Below are 19910 nucleotides of genomic sequence, written 5' to 3'. Positions count from 1 at the left end.
AACATGAATAAAAGTGAGCTTGAGTGATTAATATCAGTGCACTGGAGTATATAGTCAGAAGAGTAGAACATAATGCAGTATGCAGTAGTGCGTATGTGTCGATCAATATTTCAGATCTAAGTATTGTATTATTGGGACATGCTGACTTTGTGAAGCAGGGCAAATAAACTCAGAAAATGTTGGAAAATCTCAGCAGGCCTGACAGCATCTGTGGAGAGAGAATAGAGCCAGTGTTTCAGGTCTGAATGACCTCTCATCAGAGCTGAAGACAAAAGAAGGATGAGATTTACAATGTTGTATATCTCATCCTATTTCCTTTGTCTTCAGCTCTGATGAAGGATTATTCAGACCTGAAACATTGGCTCTATTCTCACTCCACAGTTGCTGTCAGACGTTGAGGTTTTCCAGTGTTTTTTGTTTTTGTTTCCAATTCCAGCATGCGCAGTAATTTGCTTTGATATTAGAGTAAATAAACATTTGCTGAGAATAGGGGTTGAAGCTATGAGAAGCGAATCAAGAAATGGGCAGCACAATGGCACAGTGGTCAGCACTGCTGCCTCACAGCGCTAGGATCCTAGGTTCAATTCAGGCCTCAGATCACTGTCTGTGTGGAGTTTCCCCGTGTCTGCACGGGTTTCCTCTGGGTGCTCCGGTTTCCTCCCACAGTCCAAAGATGTGTGGTTTAGGTTGATTGGCCATGCTAAATTGACCTTGGTGTCAAGGGGATGAACAGGGTAAATGCGTGGGGTTGTAGGAATAGGGCCTGGGTGAGATTGTGATTGGTAACAGACTCAATGGGCTGAACGGCCTCCTTCTGTACTGTAGAGATTCTATAAATTGAGAATGTTTATAGAAGAGCAAGGAAGTAAAAGATTTTCATCAAACTAATAAATAGAATCTCAGACTGATAGACTGGCTTTGCAACTGTGAATTTTGTATCCAGGGTATATGAACTCTACACAAAAAGGTGGAATATGAGTTTCGGATCAACTGCTTGAAAGAGAATGGCATGTGCCTAGAACAGACTGCCTTGAGAGATTGTTGGAGTGAAACAAATGGTATAATTTGAGCTTTGGGACCAGCCTGACAACTGTAATGTTCCCATGTGATTTCATGTAAATCAGAGACACTATATGTTGTCTCTAAACATTGATTTGCACTAATGTATATCTTTCTGTAACCAGTATCTTACAATGCTCTTTATTTGCAGAGATTGTTATTACGACAATTCCACCACTTGTCCAAGGTGCCCGCGGCTGTCGATGAGAAGACAGTCGCAAATTGGGCCGTCTCACCCAGACTGAAACTGAGCCCAAACGAAGAATAGTCAACTGAGAATTTTGTAATGCTGTTCATTTCATATCCTGCCAGCAAACTAAGTTTAAAAACTTGTTGGGATGATGGTGTAGATGTTAACAATGGAATTGTTTGCTTCCATTAGTGGACCATATAAGGCATGGGAATCTGATATAAATGAACATATAAAAATTATCCCTGATGTTGTAAGTCCAACTGTTGATGAAAGGCTAAAATGGCAGCTTCCCTAGTGAATCAAAGCCAAGTTTTAGAAATTAAAATCTGACCAGCATCATATTAGGAGCAGTGTACTGATACACATACCTCCCTGAGCACTTTTTATTTAGAATATATTTCAATTTTGTTACATGTTTAGTCCATCACCATCTGATTGACTGCAGAAACACATAGTATGTATTTAAATAGATTCTGGGAAAAGCATGCTGGCCTTTGTGAGGTGATTCATGAAGAGAGAGCTTGCAGCTACATAGCACTTTTATCACATTCTTGGATGAAGACAAAATGTTAGTAATGCTGCCCTTTTTTATTTTCTGCTCACTGGCATCAATCTGAACTTGGCAAAGGAGAAATTCCAATTTAGATGGCTCGTTCTTTGTTAAATCAACCTTCACGATCAAAGGAACAGGTGTTTAAGTTGGCAATTAATTATAGATCTGGGCTTGTTCGTATGTCAGATTTCATCTTTGTCAAATCCTGATTTATTTGGTTCAAAACTAGAAATTGAACTGTGAGAAAAGAAGGGGTAGAGATTGAGTACATGAGAATTGTGCCACTGGAAGCAGAAAAATTGATGACTTAGGGGGCCAGTGCCCCAGCCTATGTGAAGAAATGGAGGTTCAAAATGCCTTGCTGTTTTTTTTAAAAGAATCGTAAACCTTCTGCAACAGTGGACTGTAGACAATGATAAATTGATAGCAGCAAGCTGACAGCAAGTGTCACTTCCACTTATCAGTTCGAAAACAGTTGCATGTCTTGACACCCAGGAAAAATCCATTATTGTGCAATGTTTGACTCTCCAAACCAAGCTGCTAAGATATCTACACAGCCAGTTGATTCTGCTGATCTAATGTAGAGGGATATTACCTATTTACCTGAGGGAGTTCAGCAGATCCTGATTATGCACAGAGAAGCTTTTTGAACTGAAACCACACTGCCCACTGGTGCAAAATGCTGGTAAGCTTTCCGTTGTTTCTCCAGCCAGGATCACATATAGGGACATTTGCTTACTACACTATTTAAAGCGGGGAGTAGGTCTGGCCCTCCATGGCCCATGGGGCTGGTTGGTCAAATAAGACTGCATTTCAATGCTGCAAGTCTGCTTGGTGCAGATATGGAGTTTAGCTATGGGAATTTGATTTGAAATGGGACGTCTGGATTTTAATTTCAGTCTTGTTGAAAATAATGATAAACTAATAATCATTTTGTTAGAGAGAACACCTTGACAAGGTTGGACCAGTTGCATTTTTAAATAGAATGAAATAACTAATGTAATCCGTGCTATATTGTAATTCCTAATGTAATTTATTTAGTTTGATGAAAAACAGTGCCATATTAATCACAGTTAAATGTTCTGATTTCAACTTTAGATCATTTATTTCCTTTTGGGGCACAGCTTTTTAGAAGTTTGCCATAACAGCCGACGGGGACCATGATGACCACCCTGGATTGCATTTATCACCAGTATTCTTTTGCCCATGCTAAGGTTTTCGTAATTCAATAGGAAAGAGGAGTGACAAAATGACGAGGAATGATTTGGTTTAATACACCTGATGAAAATAATAACAATCAGTTCTGCAACAATGACTCTTCCACCACCTACACCTACACTGACATTGACAATCTGATTAAGGACTTGTTTGGTGGGGGGTTACATTGTGTTTTTACAGGTTGATATTTCAGTCTGATGTTTTCTCTTGAATAGTTAATGAGTACTCAGTATGATGCAGTTTGGTTGGTAGATAATTTCTCTGAGGTATTATGCAGATATCAGCACTGAAAAAAGATTGAAAGAAAAATTTAGAGATACCTTTGACTCAGCATAAAAAAATTGTTACAGTCTGTTTCTCATTCCTAGTGTATTGTGGCTTCCTTGATTGTTTTAAGATTATCACAATGGAGGGAAGGGAGAGGAAGAATTGACGCACTACTAGATAGTGCATAACTTGATCCACTGGTCTATTTCCCCATTCTCAATGAACCATAAAGTAAAATATAATTAAATATTGTGCAATCATTTAAATTCTTAGCACCAGTACTATATATATAGAATTATGCTGCTAATTCAAAATTTTGTATCACAAAACTGCATTTTTTAGCACTAAATATTGTTAAACACTTTGAAATGGTTTAAATCCCTAAGTATCACTATTCAGATCTCCTTCTAAAATAATTGTGCATTCACCATTTTATTTGTCTCTTTCAAAATCATTTGTCTTTTCAAAATTCAAATATAACTTGTAGTCAACAGAGGCGAGACTGATGAGTGGTCTGGTCTGTGCACCGTCTGTGTTCTTTTTCTGTTCTTCATAAAATCAGGCCAACAGATGTTTCATTTTAACCCTTTCACTAAAAATGATCCATTTGAAAATATATCCAATAAAGGAATGCAGATCAGGGAATATTGATGTAGGACATTGATTCTGGTTCTGTATTGTTCCTCCACTTTATTTGGCGTTGAAAATGTTGTGAATAAATACAAAAAATTGCTGGAATGCACCAGCAGATTGATCAGTCTTTGAAAGAGAAAACATAGGCTAAGATGTGAAATTAATTATTATCAGGAAATGCTTGCAAGTCAGGCAAGATCTGAGGAAAATTCTCAAAGGGTTAGGTTTATGTTTTCAATCTATGAATCCTTGGGGTTTTGATGAAAAGTTATGTATATGAAACATTGGATATATAAAAGAACAAAGACCTGAAATGTTGCTCCAACCTTTTCTCCTGTCTCCAGAGATGTTGCCTAATCTGATAAATGATTCCTGCATTTTCTGCTTTTATTTCAAGGGTCCTAGTATCTTCAATATTTCTCATGTTATTGGCATTTATTCTTTGGTTAATTTATTGTGTAAATTGATCAAAGGTTTATTTCTTTTAAAAGGCTGACCAATCTGCTGTAGATTTCCACTATTTGCATAATATTCTTAAGTTTTGGCATATATAGGTACTAGTTTTAAATTCGACCAAAAAAGTGTGATTGATGATGAGCCTCCAGTAGGATCACTTAGAAAATGCATTTCATAAAATGAATAGTTTATTTCTTTGGACAGTTGCTTTTAAAATAACAAATATTGAAATGTATTCCATAATTCTAGTTTTCCCCTTTGTTAGAAAATGATGGTTCTTGGCAAAATATTCATTATATATTTGTGTGTATATAAACAAACTACCAGGGATTGTATATTATATATATTCATATATGCAAACTAAATTACATCATAACTATATGAATCATGAAAAAGAACACTTGTATGTTGTCCATTAAGGTCACCTCTTGACATCTTGCATTGTTTCTTCTCAAACATACTGTCTATGGTGCTTAAAATACATTGGGGACCATTTATTGTAATGTATAGAATAAATATTTAATAAATTATATTTCAAGGCTTGTTCATTTCCTTCATTGAAATTCTGTTCAAAGTTTTGAGCATTTCCTATAGTATCTAAATGAAAACAGAAATGTTTACCCATGACACAATGTTAAGGTTTTGATAATTTTACTCATTTTTAGGGTTGCTGGTCAGTAACCTCTATATGGATTTTATTATTTAACCACAGTTTAAATTATTTGATTCATTTTGAATTTCTGTCGGTGAGACAATGGGTAGTTCACCAGTTGAGACAACTAGTGCACGAGAAGGCAGTGCTTGTGATGAACTGCACTCAATGGTTTGACAACTTTAGCTAAGAGTTTTTTAAATCAACTTTGAGGGTATGGTCAAAGAGTAGTTTGAACTTTGAATGACTTAAACCCACACACTGATTTAATTGAGTAACTATAACTATAGGACAGAATTTCTATATTAGAGGGAAACTTCTTTCTATTTGACATTGAAAGAAGTGTTTTTTTTAATGAATGTCTTTATTGAGGGTTTTTCATTTTACCACAAGAGACGACAAATCCCCAAAATCTAGTGGTCATTATTCCACATATACAAAAAAGACCAGTATTATATTCATACAACTGGTTCAGATTATAAATCCTTGCAGTTGTTGTCTTCTTTTATATATACTAATGAAACAACACCGGAAAGAGCAGGGGATCTCAGGATAAGCACCATGGTGTGCACCCTCCTCCACAGTATAATAAAGACAGATTAACACAATATATGAGATCACGTATGGGGCAAAATACAACTACTTGGGACCTTACTCAGTATCTTCAGTCCTCCAAGCAATGAAACGATACTGACACAATGGTTAGCACTGCTGCCTCACAGCACCAGAGACTCAGTTCGATTCCTGGCTTGGGACACTGTGCTGAGTCTGCATGTTCTTCCCTGGTCTGCATAGGTTTCCTCCGGGTGCTCCAGTTTCCTCCCACAGTCCAAAAAGACATGCTGATTAGGTGCATTGGACATGCTAAATTCTCCTTCAGTATATCTGAACAGGCACTGTAGTGTGGCATCTAGGGGATTTTAACAATTACTTCACTGCAGCATTAATGTAAGCCTGCTTGTGACTAATAAATAAAGTTTTTACTTAAAAAGGGGAAACATCAGGCTACTGCCATCTGTATAAGATGTGGCTGTGTACATTCTCTCATACAGGAGTTAGTAAACTAAGGATTTGTGCCATGCCAAAACTCAACACAATAAACCTCACTGTAGCCATATCAGTGGTGTTGTTTAGGCCACATCATCACTGGAAACCTACACTATTCTCCTTTCCCCCCTACACACACACACACACGCAAGGAAACCCTACCAACAAGATGATAAATTGTTAAGACACGGGATACCTCGAGCAGAGATATAATTTTCCTCCTAACAAAATAAGGAAAACCCTCTAGAATTAAATGTAATGGGTGTGATTTTCTGGCTGCGCATGCTCCAAAACCAGAAATTCCCACCCAAGGTCAATGGACCTTTAATGATCTGCTTAATTTTTTGTCCTGCCTGCAATGATTCCCACAGCTGGCAGATCAGCCATGATCTTATTGAATGGCGGGGCAGGTTCGAAGGGCTAGATGGCCTACTCCTGCTCCTATTTCTTATGACTGGAAAATTTATCCTAACAAGTCAGAGCACCTCACACCCAGACAAAGAGAGGACCCCGAGATAAAGGAACATCAGGATTAGCCAATAGATGCCAGATGTGGTCTAGCTATGCATACTTTTTCAAAAAAGATGCCAGGAACAGAACAACATAACTTCATAAGAAACAGGATACAGCCCACACCAGGGGAACACAAGCCTCAAGAAGGAGGACAATCTGGAAGTCCTTATATAAGATCACTTGGAGGAATACAATCTACTCCTCCATCCAGCCTAATCTTCAATTGAAGAGAGACTCTGACCAATGGTGAACTGGAACACTTTGACTTGCACTCAGGCCTTGCAGTCAACAGGATACCAATCCCCTGGGGAACTAAGTCTCAAGAAGGAGAGCCATCCAGAAGTCCGCAAAAGGTGACATCTCAGCTGCCCTGGATAAACATAATTACCACTGCCCTAACCTCCTCAATCAAGCTAAACTAGCTCAATAACACAATAAGAACTGACAGGCCAAGGATACTGACATCACTCATACATTGAACAAAGTGAACTACCCTTAACTCTTTTCACTGTACATTGATACATGTGACAATAAAGAAACAATGCTTTTCACTGTATACTGATACATGTGACAATAAATAATACTTTTCACTGTACATTGATACATGTGACAAAGAAACAATGCTTTTCACTGTATACTGATACATGTGACAATAAATACTACTTTTCACTGTACATTGATACATGTGACAATAAAGAAACAATGCTTTTCACTGTATACTGATACATGTGACAATAAATAATACTTTTCACTGTATACTGATAATGTGACAATAAAGAAATGATACTTTTCACTTACTAATATACGTGACAATAATAAATCAAATCAAAATGACAGTCACGGTGAATGAATGAACTCTGATTTTGGGTGGATACAGTTGTTGTCGGAACCACAGTGGTGGGGACACGTGTTCCACCCGGAGCATATTGGTGACGGGGCCGGGGAGCTGATTTGGGGTTGCACTTGTCATTGTGGTTTCCACTTTTAGATGTTCCGAGTATTGAAGTTTTACCGGAGGGACGGGCAGGTGGTCCGCTCGAGCCTGACTCAGTCGGGTTTAGCTCGGAGCTGGTGGAGAGTGTGAGCCGAGGCAGGGCCCCAAGGCCGGCCTGACGTTGAGCTTGGGAGGCCGAGGCCCAGGGCCATGGCGCTTGTCTTCAGGCTGCAGCTGAGCGGCTGCCGGCGATTCTTCGCCCGGGCCCTGTGGCCGGGACAGCGGGGCTGCTGCCGGGTGAGACTGGGGGAAAACCCCGCCGCGCGGTGTCGGTGGGTGAATCTGTATCACTGAGGGTGCCCCTTAAAGGAATTATATAACCCGCCGTAAGACAGGAAGCAGGGTGGACCAACTCTCGATCAAACCACACTAATGGCATTGCCACCCAGGGAAAGGGGTGCTGCTGACCAATTTGAGGAGGGGGAGGTGAGGGGGTTGGTTTTAAGGAGTGGGAAGTTAAAAGGAGTTTTAAATAATTTTATGTTCGAGCTAACACAGATATTTAAGGTGCCACGGAACTTAAATTCCTCCTGCTGGCCGACTCTCAGACTTATATTGCTCAAGCACTCAGCTAAGACTCAGTCTCACCGAGTTTGGCCTTGAAATTCCGGATTTGAGGGATTAACACTCAAAATAAGAGACAACCCCATTAAAGGTGGACCCCTTGGTCACCCTGACAGAGAGAACAAAGAACAACCCAGCACGGGAAACAGGCCCTTCGGCCCAACGAGCCCGCGCCGCCACATCACCCTACACCTATTCTACCCTGCATGTCTACGAATGGGACCCTACTCAGTCAGATTCAGGGAAGAAATAGTGTCAATTTGGTAAACCGATTAGCCTAAGAGCACATCTTTGGGGACACGTGACACCACCAGGAACTCCCACATGTGGCACCGGACGCAACTTACATTCCTCCCTATATTCCCTACCATGTCCCAACCTCCTGTAAGTGCCCAAAGGTAGAAATCTGTCACTCACCTTCTCTAAGCCTAGCAGGACAGGTGCCCAAATGTTGTTCGAAGTGGTGGGTTTTATGGGAGAAGCGGAAAGATTGAGGAAGGAAATTCCAGAGCTTGGGGCTGCCATTGGTGGAATAATTAGAGTTGAGCAGGAGGCCAAAATAGTGGTTTGGAGTTGCAGATACCTGAGAGATTTGTGGGACTGTTCAAAGTTATAAAGATGGGGAAGGGCCATGATAGAATTTGAAAATAAGGAAGATGGTTTTAAAATCAAGGCTTTGCTGGGCTGGAGCCACTGATAAGCTAACACAGAGATAATAGCTGAACACGGCTTTTTGAGTTAGTGCGTGGACACGCAGCTTTTAGATGAGTTCCAGTTGATTGGTGCAACATGCAAGGCCATCCAAGAAAGCATTTGAACAATCTACAGTTAACAAAGGCATAGCTGAGGCAGCAGCACAGAGGCATTATTACCAAGCAAGAAATCTTAGTGATGGAGAAAATGGGGAGTGGGAAGCTCAGCTCAGCATCAAATGGAATCCCAAGGTTGTGAATAGTTTGGTGTAGTCAGACAGTGGATAGAGAACAAACAGTTTGTGTTGGGGAATTAATACAGTGGTTTTCTTCTTCCCAATATTTAATTGAAAACAATCTCTGCTCATGGAATATTGATTCTCAGACAAGTGACGTGACAAATCAGAAGCAGTGAAGTGTTGGGAGTTGTAACAGGAAGGGGCCAAGCATAATTCATTTCGGTACATGCAATGGTGTGGGAACATGAAGTGAAACCATTGCAGATGATTTTCTGGCTATGATTGGATGGATAGTGGAACCAAATGAGTGCAGTCACACTAGCTGGACATCAGAAGAGAGGTATTGGAGGAGGACAGTGTGCCAACCATATTAAAGTCTGCAATTAGAACAAGAAGGAAGAAGTGGGATAGTTTACCACAGTCATAATCACACAAGATGTCATTTGTGACTTTGAGGGTTGTGTTATGACAGGAGTAGAAATCTGATTGAAGGTTCAGTATTGCAGTTGTGGGAAGATTGGGCACAGATTTAGGAGATGACAAGATGTTCAAGAACTTTATGCAGTGGTAGGCTGTTAGGACAGTGAAATCATTCTGAGGAGGAGACTGGTGACAACGTATTTGAAGGATAGTGGCTAGTGCCTTTGGAGTGTGAGCTATTAACAACTCCAGTTAATGTGGGAGCCAGGAAGGGAAGATGGGTGATCAGCAGTTTGATGGATATGTGATCAAAGGAGCAGACGATGGGCCCCCATGGCACAATGAGTTCGGAGAGGGCTTGAGGGGAAATGGTGAAAGTTTCAGAATGAACAAGTGGATTATTCTGAAACTTGCCCAGTAGCTACTGGTTTTGCTGGAAAAATAGGAGTGCTTAATTCTTAATAATTTGAGCAACACAATGATGTATTTACTTGAAAATAATTCCCACATTTCACTAGTTAGAGACTCAAATCAGGCAGCTTAATTTTTAAGAAAGGCCAAACTCCTGAGTCAAATGATTACTGGTTCAAATTCCAATCCAGAGACTTGAGCATCTGAGGCCAAAGGCAGCAGATAGATGGGAACACCACTATCTGCAAGTTTCCCACCAAGTCACTCACCACCCTGACTTAGAAATATTATTGGGTCAAAATCCTGCAACTCCTTTCCTAACAGCACTGTGGGTGTACCTACACCACACGGACTGCAGCAGTTCAAGAAGGCAGCTCACCACCATCTTAAGGGTAATTAGGGATGAGCATTAAATGCTTGTCAAGTCAGCAAAGCCACATCTCATGAATGAAGAAAAAAAACCATAATCTGAGCTGACACTTCTGTGCAGTACTGTGGGATCTTTCTTTGTGAGAGACATTTAATCCAGGCTCTCCCTGTCTGCTTTCCCATGGCATTGTTTAGAGAGCGAAGGATTTCTCACTGGTGTCCTGGCCAATTCTCATCCCTCAGTGAACATCACAATCTAGTCATCATCTCTTTGCTGATGACGGGAATTTGCTATGTGCAAATAGGCTGCCATGTTTCCCACATTGCAGCAGTGACCACATGATATCGTTAGCTCAACAGTGTTTTGGGGCATCCAGCGATAATGATAGAATTAAGACCCAATCTACTTCTGGCAGAAGAACCTTTCTATAAAGCTGTCCATGAAACTTATTAGATACGAGGTGCAGTGGGTTGCAGTGAATTTAGCTATAAATAATTTAATCTCTGTCTATTCAGATAAATGCTTTGAGCGTCATGTTTTTAATATTGTAAACCAGGGAATACTAGAAATATAGATTGCGTAATATGCTATCATGATCTTTTGTCTCATGGACACTAGTGAAGGAATACAACTGAAATACAGTTAGCTGAAAGATGATTGATGCAAGATAATAGTCATGCACGGTTGAAGGAGACAAAATTTTTAAACTAAAATTAGTTTCAAATTTTGTTTTAACCAGCCTTGAACCAGGACTCTTTGCCCAAAATAACTATTTAGTAATCCTGTTAGGAAAACAAGTGTATTTTGATGCTGATTGCGAGGAATCCCAATGCTGAGTTTAATAGTTATTTTTTCTGAATCCAGTATATCAGACCATGTATTAACAGAAGTCCGGGATATCAAGGAAACAGGTTGAATTTTAGATTGCTCACTTCAAAAGAACCAAAAGGTAAGTGCAAATGAATCCGTTTTATTTTTATTGTAGACAAACTAGTGATATACAATGATTTTTTTTAAATCCCTGCTATTTGTCCTACTCCAGAGTCATTTAGAAGCTTTATAGTAGAATATAGTACGCTATGTGAAGAGCCTGTTGTAAACCTCAGTGCAACAATAGAGTCCTAGCAGATTGCTGCAACTTCCCTCTGAGGGATTCTGATCGAGCTACAAATACTAAATATATTTACCTGAAATTCACATATGTTAGATAAGACACAGTTCGAATGGCATCTGAGAACATTGTTCATTGGCTAATGTTTTGCACAAGACACTTGCAACGTTACAAGGATTTTGCTCACTTTAAACAGGGACATTTTATTTTCTTAAAATAAGGTGGCACGGCAAGGGCAACATGGTGGCACAGTGGTTGGCAAAGTGGTTTTCACTGTTACAGAACACTGGGCCAGATTGTGATGATGTGACATCCTATTAATACCTATGCACTGCATTGAATATTACACGTTCTTTTTCTCCAATGCCATTTATTTTAATTCACCTTACCAGGACTTATAAATTAATAATAGAAATTATTTAATTGAGTAGCATTATATTAGAGAATGAGGAGAGGAAGTTTGAATTTAATTATTTCTTGTTTCAGGATTTGAGAAGTATTTCCCTAAAAATAAACAAGCAGCAGGACCAAAAGCTAATGACATTAAAGGTAAAGTACTTCTGAGCTTTGACTCTGAAAATGCAATTCCTGATGAAATAGATCACCTCCCTGTTTTATTCTCTGTAATACCCCTACTATTCCACCAATAATATTTGTAATGATCAAATTTTTAACCTCTTAGCCTTTTATTATTCATTACAGAGATTTGGGTCTTCCTGCAAAACTAATACTCGTAGCCCACCTTACTTATTATGGGAAAGTAACTAAGAAAGGACAGTTAACAGTCAGCCACTTTGTTGTGAGACCTGAGTCACAAATGCATCAGGCCCATTGAAAACAAAGTTTCCTTTGCTAAAAGGCATTAATAACTATTGGATTTTCAATCACTATCTTAAAACTTCTCTGTCAGTTTTACTGATACTGGTTCTTTATTTCCAGTTTTCTTAAAAGCTACTATGACCTTGTGTCCTCTGGTTTATTAGACCAGGTCTCTGGATAACTAGTCAAAAACCATAACCTATCTTTCCATACCTGTAATATATTAGTTGTCATCAGTTTATCCAGTTCTCTTCTCCCACCCTGCCTTAGTTAGGTCTTGCACCAATAGTGGTACTTCGTAATGGGTGGTTTTATGCAAGTAGTCTGCACTACTTCCACTTAGAAGGACAAGGACATCAGGCAGGTGGGAACATGAGCACTTTACAAGTTCTCTCTCAAGTCACTGTTATGGTTTGAGAATATATTGCCGTTCCTTCATCATTACTATGTCAACATTCTGGCATTACTTACCTCACAACATCATGGGAGAACCTTTACCACATGGACTGCAGTGATTTAAGAAGGTGGCTTACCAAGATCTTCTCAAGGTCAATTAGGGGTGGCCGATACATGTTAGTTGTCAATGATAGCCGAATTGCATGCATGAATAAAAACAAAGATAAATACTTATAGGTAAAAGATCAAACATTCTTTCAATATTGTGATATCTTCAGCTGCAGAAAACCCCAAGGTGTCTGGAGGAGGTACTGGAGGTGGAGCAAGAGGCGGTGGCAAAAAAGGTGGGAAGAAAGAGGAATCTGCCTGGTGGAACCGGTTGCAGAAGGTTTGTTTTTGGAAAAGTTAGTTCACCTGTTCTGGACCAGTAGACATAGCTAGTACTGACCTTTTGGTAAAGTTTGTGAAATAAGAGAGACAGAGAGAGAGAGAGACACACACAAATCCCATCTGTCGCTCTGTAATTGAAACAAGTACCAACAGTAACTCTCAATGTAGAGATGAAATCTACCAACGAGATTTGTTAACATAGAAAATCAAATTAATTGTGAGGCATTTATTATTATTGTTTAATGTTTCTAAATTAAAGAATTGCTTTAATTATCAATCGTGTTTTAGTTATCAATCATGCAGTTTCATTATTAATGTGGCTTCGATGTTTTTAACTTCTAACTTAAATTTTTGAGTGTGTATTTCTAGTGTTTTAAATACTTGAATCTTGAGAAAGTCCCTTTTTTTTAAACAGTCAAATGTGACAAATTGTGTTACACCACTAATATACAACAGATGACTCTCAGGGGACTCTCTGAGCAAGAACACATGCCATATTAAAGCTTAGTTAGTTGAATAAGCTTGCAGATCTCACTTAATCTGATACTTCACTAGGATTTCGATCTTTATTTTCCTTCACGTGATTTTAACAATTTGACAACTGAAAAAGGCTTAATACCAGAAAGTTAACTTGCCAAGAAATCTTGTAATAATTTGATTGTCGGTAGCATGTATGCCTAATAATTAAGAGGGACTGAATGGTTGATAGAAATAAATATATTTTACATTTTTATTCTAGGGAGACCTTCCATGGGATGATAAGGAATTTCGATATTTGGTTGTGGGGATAGCTGGACTTTTCTCTGGATTTATGTATTTCTACTACAGAGATTCTGGCAGGGAAATCACCTGGAAAGATTTTGTAAATTATTACCTAGCACGAGGTGTGGTAAGTCATTTTAATAACTGCCTTCCTAGGGAGAGGTATTTGACAATATGGAAAAGTAATGTTGCGTGTGTACAGCTTTGTCTCCTTTATGGTTAATGATCAGCACACCATGAGACATGGTACTTGCCCATTCAGGACAGGGAGACCCCAAATTCAAGCCCTTATTGCTGACAGATTTGGTGATCTCACATTTTTCCTGCTTCTAATTTGTGTTGGAAGATAGAAACTAAACCAGGCAGCAACGTGGCTCAGTTGTGATGTTTCCTCTTGAGCACGAACATGGATTCTTTTAACTCTTATGGCTCCATCTGGAGCTATGGTGCACTTTACGAATGCCAATTTTCTCACACGCTTCACGGGATCTTTATGGGAGTCAGATTCTGCCTCACTTTCGAGACTGATGTGACGAGACAGAAAATCAGTATAGCTTTAATGAAGATGCAGTTGACTCAAGGAATACTTTCAAAGACTTTCTAAATCAATGAGGCAAAATATATATTGAGGCAGGAAATTGACTTTGTAATAGTGATGTAACTGAGAATTCACTCTACGTGATGAGTGGCAGGATGGAGGTGCTGCTGTTTAAGGAGAGCCATCTAGGGTGCACTCCTCAGAACACACCATTACAACCTTGTGGTTAGGCTCACTGCTGTGAGCAGTTCCTCACATGAATTGGGAACTTCAATAGAATCCCTGCAGTACGGAAGGAGGCCGTTCAGCCCATCGAGTCTGTGACAACCACAACCCCACTCAGGCCCTATTCCCGTAACCCTTGTTTAGTCTACTAATCCCCCTGACACTAGGAGCAATTTAGCATGACCAATCAACCTAACCTGCACATCTTTGGAGTATGGGAGGAAACCAAGCACCCAGAGGAAACCTACGTAGACACAGGGAAAATGTGCAAACTCAACACAGACACCCCACCCCCGCCCCCCCAAACTTATATCGTGATATTGGCCGATCCCCTGGTGTAAAATGGAGTGGTACTTTATTCTAACCAAGCAAGTGACTTGTTCCACATTTTGGCAGGCAGTGCATTGGCTGATACTGCTGATAATCAGTGTGCTAGACTGGATGGAGGTGCAAACAAAAGATTTGAGTGTGCTGGTAATCTTGCCTGCCACTGACCATGCTGTCCCTATGGTGCAGGTTGGGTGCCAGCATCCTTACAGCAGATGGAACAGATCTGTAAGCAGCTGACATGGAGGCTGCAGAGCCAATACACTGCAGCCATTGACAGGTAGGTGTGCCAGGCCTGCAGATATCAGTGAATCATTAAACTTTACAGCACAGAAGGAGACCATTCAATCCGTCGCACCTACGTTATCTTTGAACAATCTATCTAAAATTCCATTCCCTTCCCTTTTAAATGGAACCATGGACCTATTATTTTGGATGGTGGTATCATGATGGTGTTAGACAGGAGAGAGTTTTAGTTTATTTATTGGTGTCACAAGTATGTTACATTAACACTGCAATGAAGTCGCTGTGAAAATCCCCTAGTCGCTACACTCTGGGTGTATGGAGGGAGAATTTAGCATGGCCAATGCACCTAACCAGCACGTCTTTCACACTGTGGGAGGAAACCAGAACGCCCAGAGGAAACCCATGCAGACTCTGCATAGAGAGTGACCCAAGCAGAGAATCAAACCCGGGTCCCTGGCGCTGTGAAGCAGCAGTAGTAGCCACTGTGCCGCCCTCTCTCTCTTTGTCCACAGGCAGAGGTGTTCTTGAATAATTTTAATAGAAGGTTGTCGTGTTTTTCCACTAATCCTCGGTTTGTGTGATCCTATTTAATAATAACTTGCAGCAAACTCACGTTATGACTAACTCAGAAGATTAATTTATTTAGATTCAATCCCAGGGGTGGGGAGCATTCACAATACAATTGGGAGGAGATAGAAAAGAAGATGATTTATGTTTATGGGCAGAAACACAAATGAATATTAATTCACAAGATTTCCAAAGTCTGAGAAGCCAAAATCCTGAGGGTGTTTTCTTCGTGGTAGAACCCTTTCTAGATGCATTTTTGGTTGGAGACAGCAACACAAATCCTGGCAAAAAAATGTTGACATAGCACAATGGGGTTTCTGTGCTTGAACTGCTTATGACTGGAGACTTTTAAAATCAAACAGGCTTTGAGAAGTGGTGTCTGGTGCTTGATCAGCCAGGAGCTGTTGGCGATCTTTCTAGTTGGTGTTAAAGCAGCAGTCTGAGCTATGTGGCTAGAAATGTAATATTAAACAATACAAAAGACTAGAAGCACAAGGTCATGTGACACAGTCCATTATGGAGTTAAATTAATTTTCTGTGGTTCTGGCCACAATCTATTATTTCCCTTCGAAACAAAATTTTGCTCTCAATGCTTCTTCAGGTATAACGAGTTTTGGTATGTCTGCCTTTGTTATTGTCCCAGCTGGGGGAGTCAGTTTAACTATAGTCACCTAGTTTTGTGATTATGATATGGCCTTACAATATGGTATGAGATTCTACAAGGTCAAGAGTGGGTTTCTTTTGTTCTTGCAATTTTTGTTGCTGTCCCCCAGAACCAATTTCCGGCCTTGAGTCATGTCACTTGTAGAAGCCGTTTTGTGGTTGAACAGAAGTCCAATTTGAAATAGCAACAAAAAAAAGTTTGGATGTGCACTGTTTTGACTTTTTTTACATCTTATTGACAGCCAGACTTGTCCTGTTACTGCCTGATCTCTTTGGCATGTCTGCTTGTATTAAGTGACACTTGAATATGAAACATCATAACTGGAATGCTTTCAAACCAACCCTGGCATTAAGGTAACAATGATTTGCCAAAGGTCATGGGCAAGTTATCCTGAGTGTGTCCCAGTTAAATGCCGTGATACACCTTGGGTGAAATGATTGTTATATTGTGAGTGATGCTTAACAGATCCCATAATATTTAAGGGATACCTTGTTTTGCAGAACTCTTAGAATGTGTTTCTGTTCAGGGAAATTCCCGTTGATATTTTTAAATGATTCTTCTGGTCTGGTTAAATAAGCATTTCAACTATTCTCTCCTTCAGAAAAGTAGGGAAAATTAAATGAAATGTTAACTTGAAAATGTTATATTCATTGTCAGACATATCAAAATAAAAATATACCAAAAATTATCTGAAGATGTTCATGTAATAATGGTTAGCCCAAAAATGCAAAATGTTTAATTAAAATAAACACTTATTTCCTTCTGTTCCTTTAAATGAAGGCATTTACCATCTTCTTTTAACATTGTGTTATAATGACAGGGGTGTGGTCCTGTTCTGTGGACCACTTGTCTAAAGGTTGCGCACTTCAATGAGCTTGTAAGGGCCTCCAGTAATATGGGAGAAAGGTTTTTGGCTAGATACTTCCAAACAGAAACTAAATCAGCATGGACTGGATCAAAGCAATTTTTCAGTCTTCAGTCACCTGAAATCTGCCACTATCAGCCTGGTGAAAAATTTCTTGACTGCTCAGACCTAAGCCAGAAAAGAACTAGGAGCAGGAGTGGGCCATCTGGCTTTTCGAGCTTGCTCCGCCATTCAATAAGATTATGGTTGATCTTTTCGTAGACTCAGCTCCACTTACATGCCTTCTCACCATGACCATTAATTCCTATACTGTTCAAAAATTTATCTACCCTTGCCTTAAAAACAGTCAATGAGATATCCTCAACTGCTCCACTGGGCAGGGAATTCCATAGATTCACAACCCTTTGAGTGAAGACATTCCTCCTCAACTCAGTCCTAAATCTGCTTCCTCTTATTTGAGGCCATGTCCCTAGTTCTAGTTTCACCTGCCAGTGGAAACAGTTTCCCTGCTTTTATCTATTTCCTTCACAATCTTATGTCCCCTTACTCTTCTGAATTCCAATGATTATAGCCCCAGTCTCTCCTCATAAGCCAATCCTCTCAACTCCAGAATCAATCTAGTGAATCTCCTCTGTACCCTCTCTAGTGCCAGTATATCCTTTCTCTCAAACAAGGAGACCAAAACTGTACACAGTACTCCAGGTATGGCCCCACCAGCACCTTATGCAACTGCAACATAACTTGGCTGTTTTTAAACTCCATCCCTCTAGCAATGAAGGACAAAATTCCATTTGCCTTCTTAATACCTGCTGCACCCTGCAAACCAACTTTTTGCGATTCATGCACAAGGACAGCCAGGTCCCTCTGCACAGCAGCATGCTGCAATTTTTTACCATTTAAATTATAGTCCATTTTGCTGTTATTTCTCCAAACTGGATGACCTCACATTTACCAATGTTGTACTCCATCTGCCAGACTCTTGCCCACTCACTTAGACTATCTATATCCCTTTGCAGATTTTCAGCATCCTCTGAATACTTTGCTCTGCTACTCATCTTAGTCTGTAAATTTTGATACACCACACTTGGTCCCCAACTCCAAATCATCTATGTAAATCATAAACAGTTGCAGTCCCAACACTGATCTCTGAGACACACCACTAGTTATTGATTGCCAATCAGAAAAATACCCATTGACCCCTACTCTTTGCTTTCTGTTAGTTAACCAATCCTCTATCCATATTAATTCATTACCCATAACACCATGTACCTTTATATTATGCAGCTGCCTTTGGTGCGGCACGTTGTTGAATGCCATTTGGAAATCCAGATATACCATGTCCACAGGTTCCCTGTTGTTTACTGCGCAGGTAGTGTTCTCAAAGAATATTACAGCCATTCATGCTGGCACTGTTTTCCCATCCTGCTGCAGTGAACGGAGATTTGACTGGGTGCCAAATTTCCTCCTTCGCTGCAGCAGAGTGTGGTGTGAACGGCCGATAAGATTGCATCATTAGACTTTGGGATGACTGCTTACATTGGTCTACCAGCATCTTTGGGCTCTGTATAACACAGTACCTTGTCAGATGCCTTTAGGAAATCTAAATACACTACATCTACAGGTTCTCCCCTATCTACTCCTGCTGTTACATCCTCAAAGAATTTGAGCAAATTTGTCAAACGTGATTCACCTTCCATAAAACTATGAATATAATCAAACCATGACTAAGTTTGATTATATTCAATTTTCCTAAAGGATTACCTGTTTCCTCTTTGATCATTGACTTCAGCATCTTGCCAATAATAATTTCTACCATATTATTTCAAATCTGCCCATTTGATAACTAGAATGTTTGCAATGTCTTCCACAGTGAAGACTGATGCAAAACATTTATTGAGCATATCTGCCATTTCTTCATTTGCTGTTATAAATTCACCTGCCTCTTTCAGTAGAGGTCTCATATTTACCTTAGCTGCCTGCTTCCTATTTATGTATTTATGCTGCATGCATGCAAGTTTTCTCTCAAAATTCATTGTCTCCCTTATCTTATGAGCTTTTTAGTCTTGTGTTGCTGGATCCTAAAAACTTCCTAAAAAATCAAGTGATTGCATTACATAAAGTGAAGTGGTGCATAGATGGTTATTACCTTTTGTGCTTGGCTGATTCAGCAGATTGTTGCCATTATTAATTTGTCCCTTTCAATCTGTTATTGAAACCAAAATCCCTAAATTTCATAGTTACTATTAATTATATACCTAACAACTGTTTATTTTGTAACTGACCAATAAACCGTGTGTGGAAAACTGTTCAATCGTTTTACGTAATGAAAAACGTTAACACGGTCAGTTTTATATTAAAGTAACCGTTAGCTTTTATTTTTATTTATTTTCTGGATTGTTCAAAATGCCTGTGTTTACTGCCCAACCTTGCTGGGACTGAGAAGTTCACTCTGCCACTTCAGTTATATGAAATTCAGCTTCACAGTTTTAGTAAGAACAGACTGAAGGGAGAAGCTAGTGTTACCGTTTCAGCAACGTGATCTCAGGTTTGAGGAAATTTCTCTGCTGAAGGTAAAGACATTTGCTCTGTTCCTTCTTTGAAGGTTCATACGGGGTTTTGAGGAAGTGTGAATTTTAATTTGAAAGCTATGCACTGGGTTTTGTTGTATATTCAGATCAAAATGTCAGAAACTGTGACAATTCTCCGTAGTGTTAAAGTA

The 19910-nt window shown here is 39.6% G+C and overlaps 2 protein-coding genes across 5 annotated transcripts in view; both read left to right on the top strand.

The window, feature by feature from the left end:
- The window catches only part of def8 (differentially expressed in FDCP 8 homolog), a 28031-nt gene extending 23119 nt beyond the window's left edge, over window positions 1–4912 (top strand). Inside the window, exons 12-13 of one of the 3 annotated variants that reach the window (XR_013886456.1) lie at window positions 1211–2490; window positions 2904–4912. Coding sequence is in view for 2 of the 3 variants with exons in the window: in XM_080186853.1 (XP_080042979.1) it covers window positions 1211–1304 (94 nt within the window). In the remaining variant the exon portion in view is untranslated. Of the gene's footprint in view, window positions 1–1210 lie in introns of all 3 variants that reach the window. The other 2 variants (XM_080186854.1, XM_080186853.1) reach the window with 2 other exon arrangements.
- A 2605-nt stretch (window positions 4913–7517) lies between these two features.
- LOC145341855 (mitochondrial inner membrane m-AAA protease component AFG3L2-like) overlaps window positions 7518–19910 on the top strand; it is a 51560-nt gene continuing 39167 nt past the window's right edge. Inside the window, exons 1-5 of one of the 2 annotated variants that reach the window (XM_080186850.1) lie at window positions 7518–7822; window positions 11146–11230; window positions 11879–11941; window positions 12886–12995; window positions 13737–13886. In XM_080186850.1, coding sequence (XP_080042976.1) covers window positions 7736–7822; window positions 11146–11230; window positions 11879–11941; window positions 12886–12995; window positions 13737–13886 — 495 coding nt within the window. In that variant the 5' untranslated portion in view covers window positions 7518–7735. The remainder of the gene's footprint in view (window positions 7823–11145; window positions 11231–11878; window positions 11942–12885; window positions 12996–13736; window positions 13887–19910) is intronic. The other variant, XM_080186851.1, reaches the window with a different exon arrangement.

The sequence above is a fragment of the Carcharhinus amblyrhynchos genome, chromosome 4, assembly GCF_965287045.1.
Source record: "Carcharhinus amblyrhynchos chromosome 4, sCarAmb.v2.hapA, whole genome shotgun sequence".
In the NCBI taxonomy this organism is placed as follows: domain Eukaryota; kingdom Metazoa; phylum Chordata; class Chondrichthyes; order Carcharhiniformes; family Carcharhinidae; genus Carcharhinus; species Carcharhinus amblyrhynchos.
This window is presented reverse-complemented; position numbering and strand designations above follow the sequence as displayed.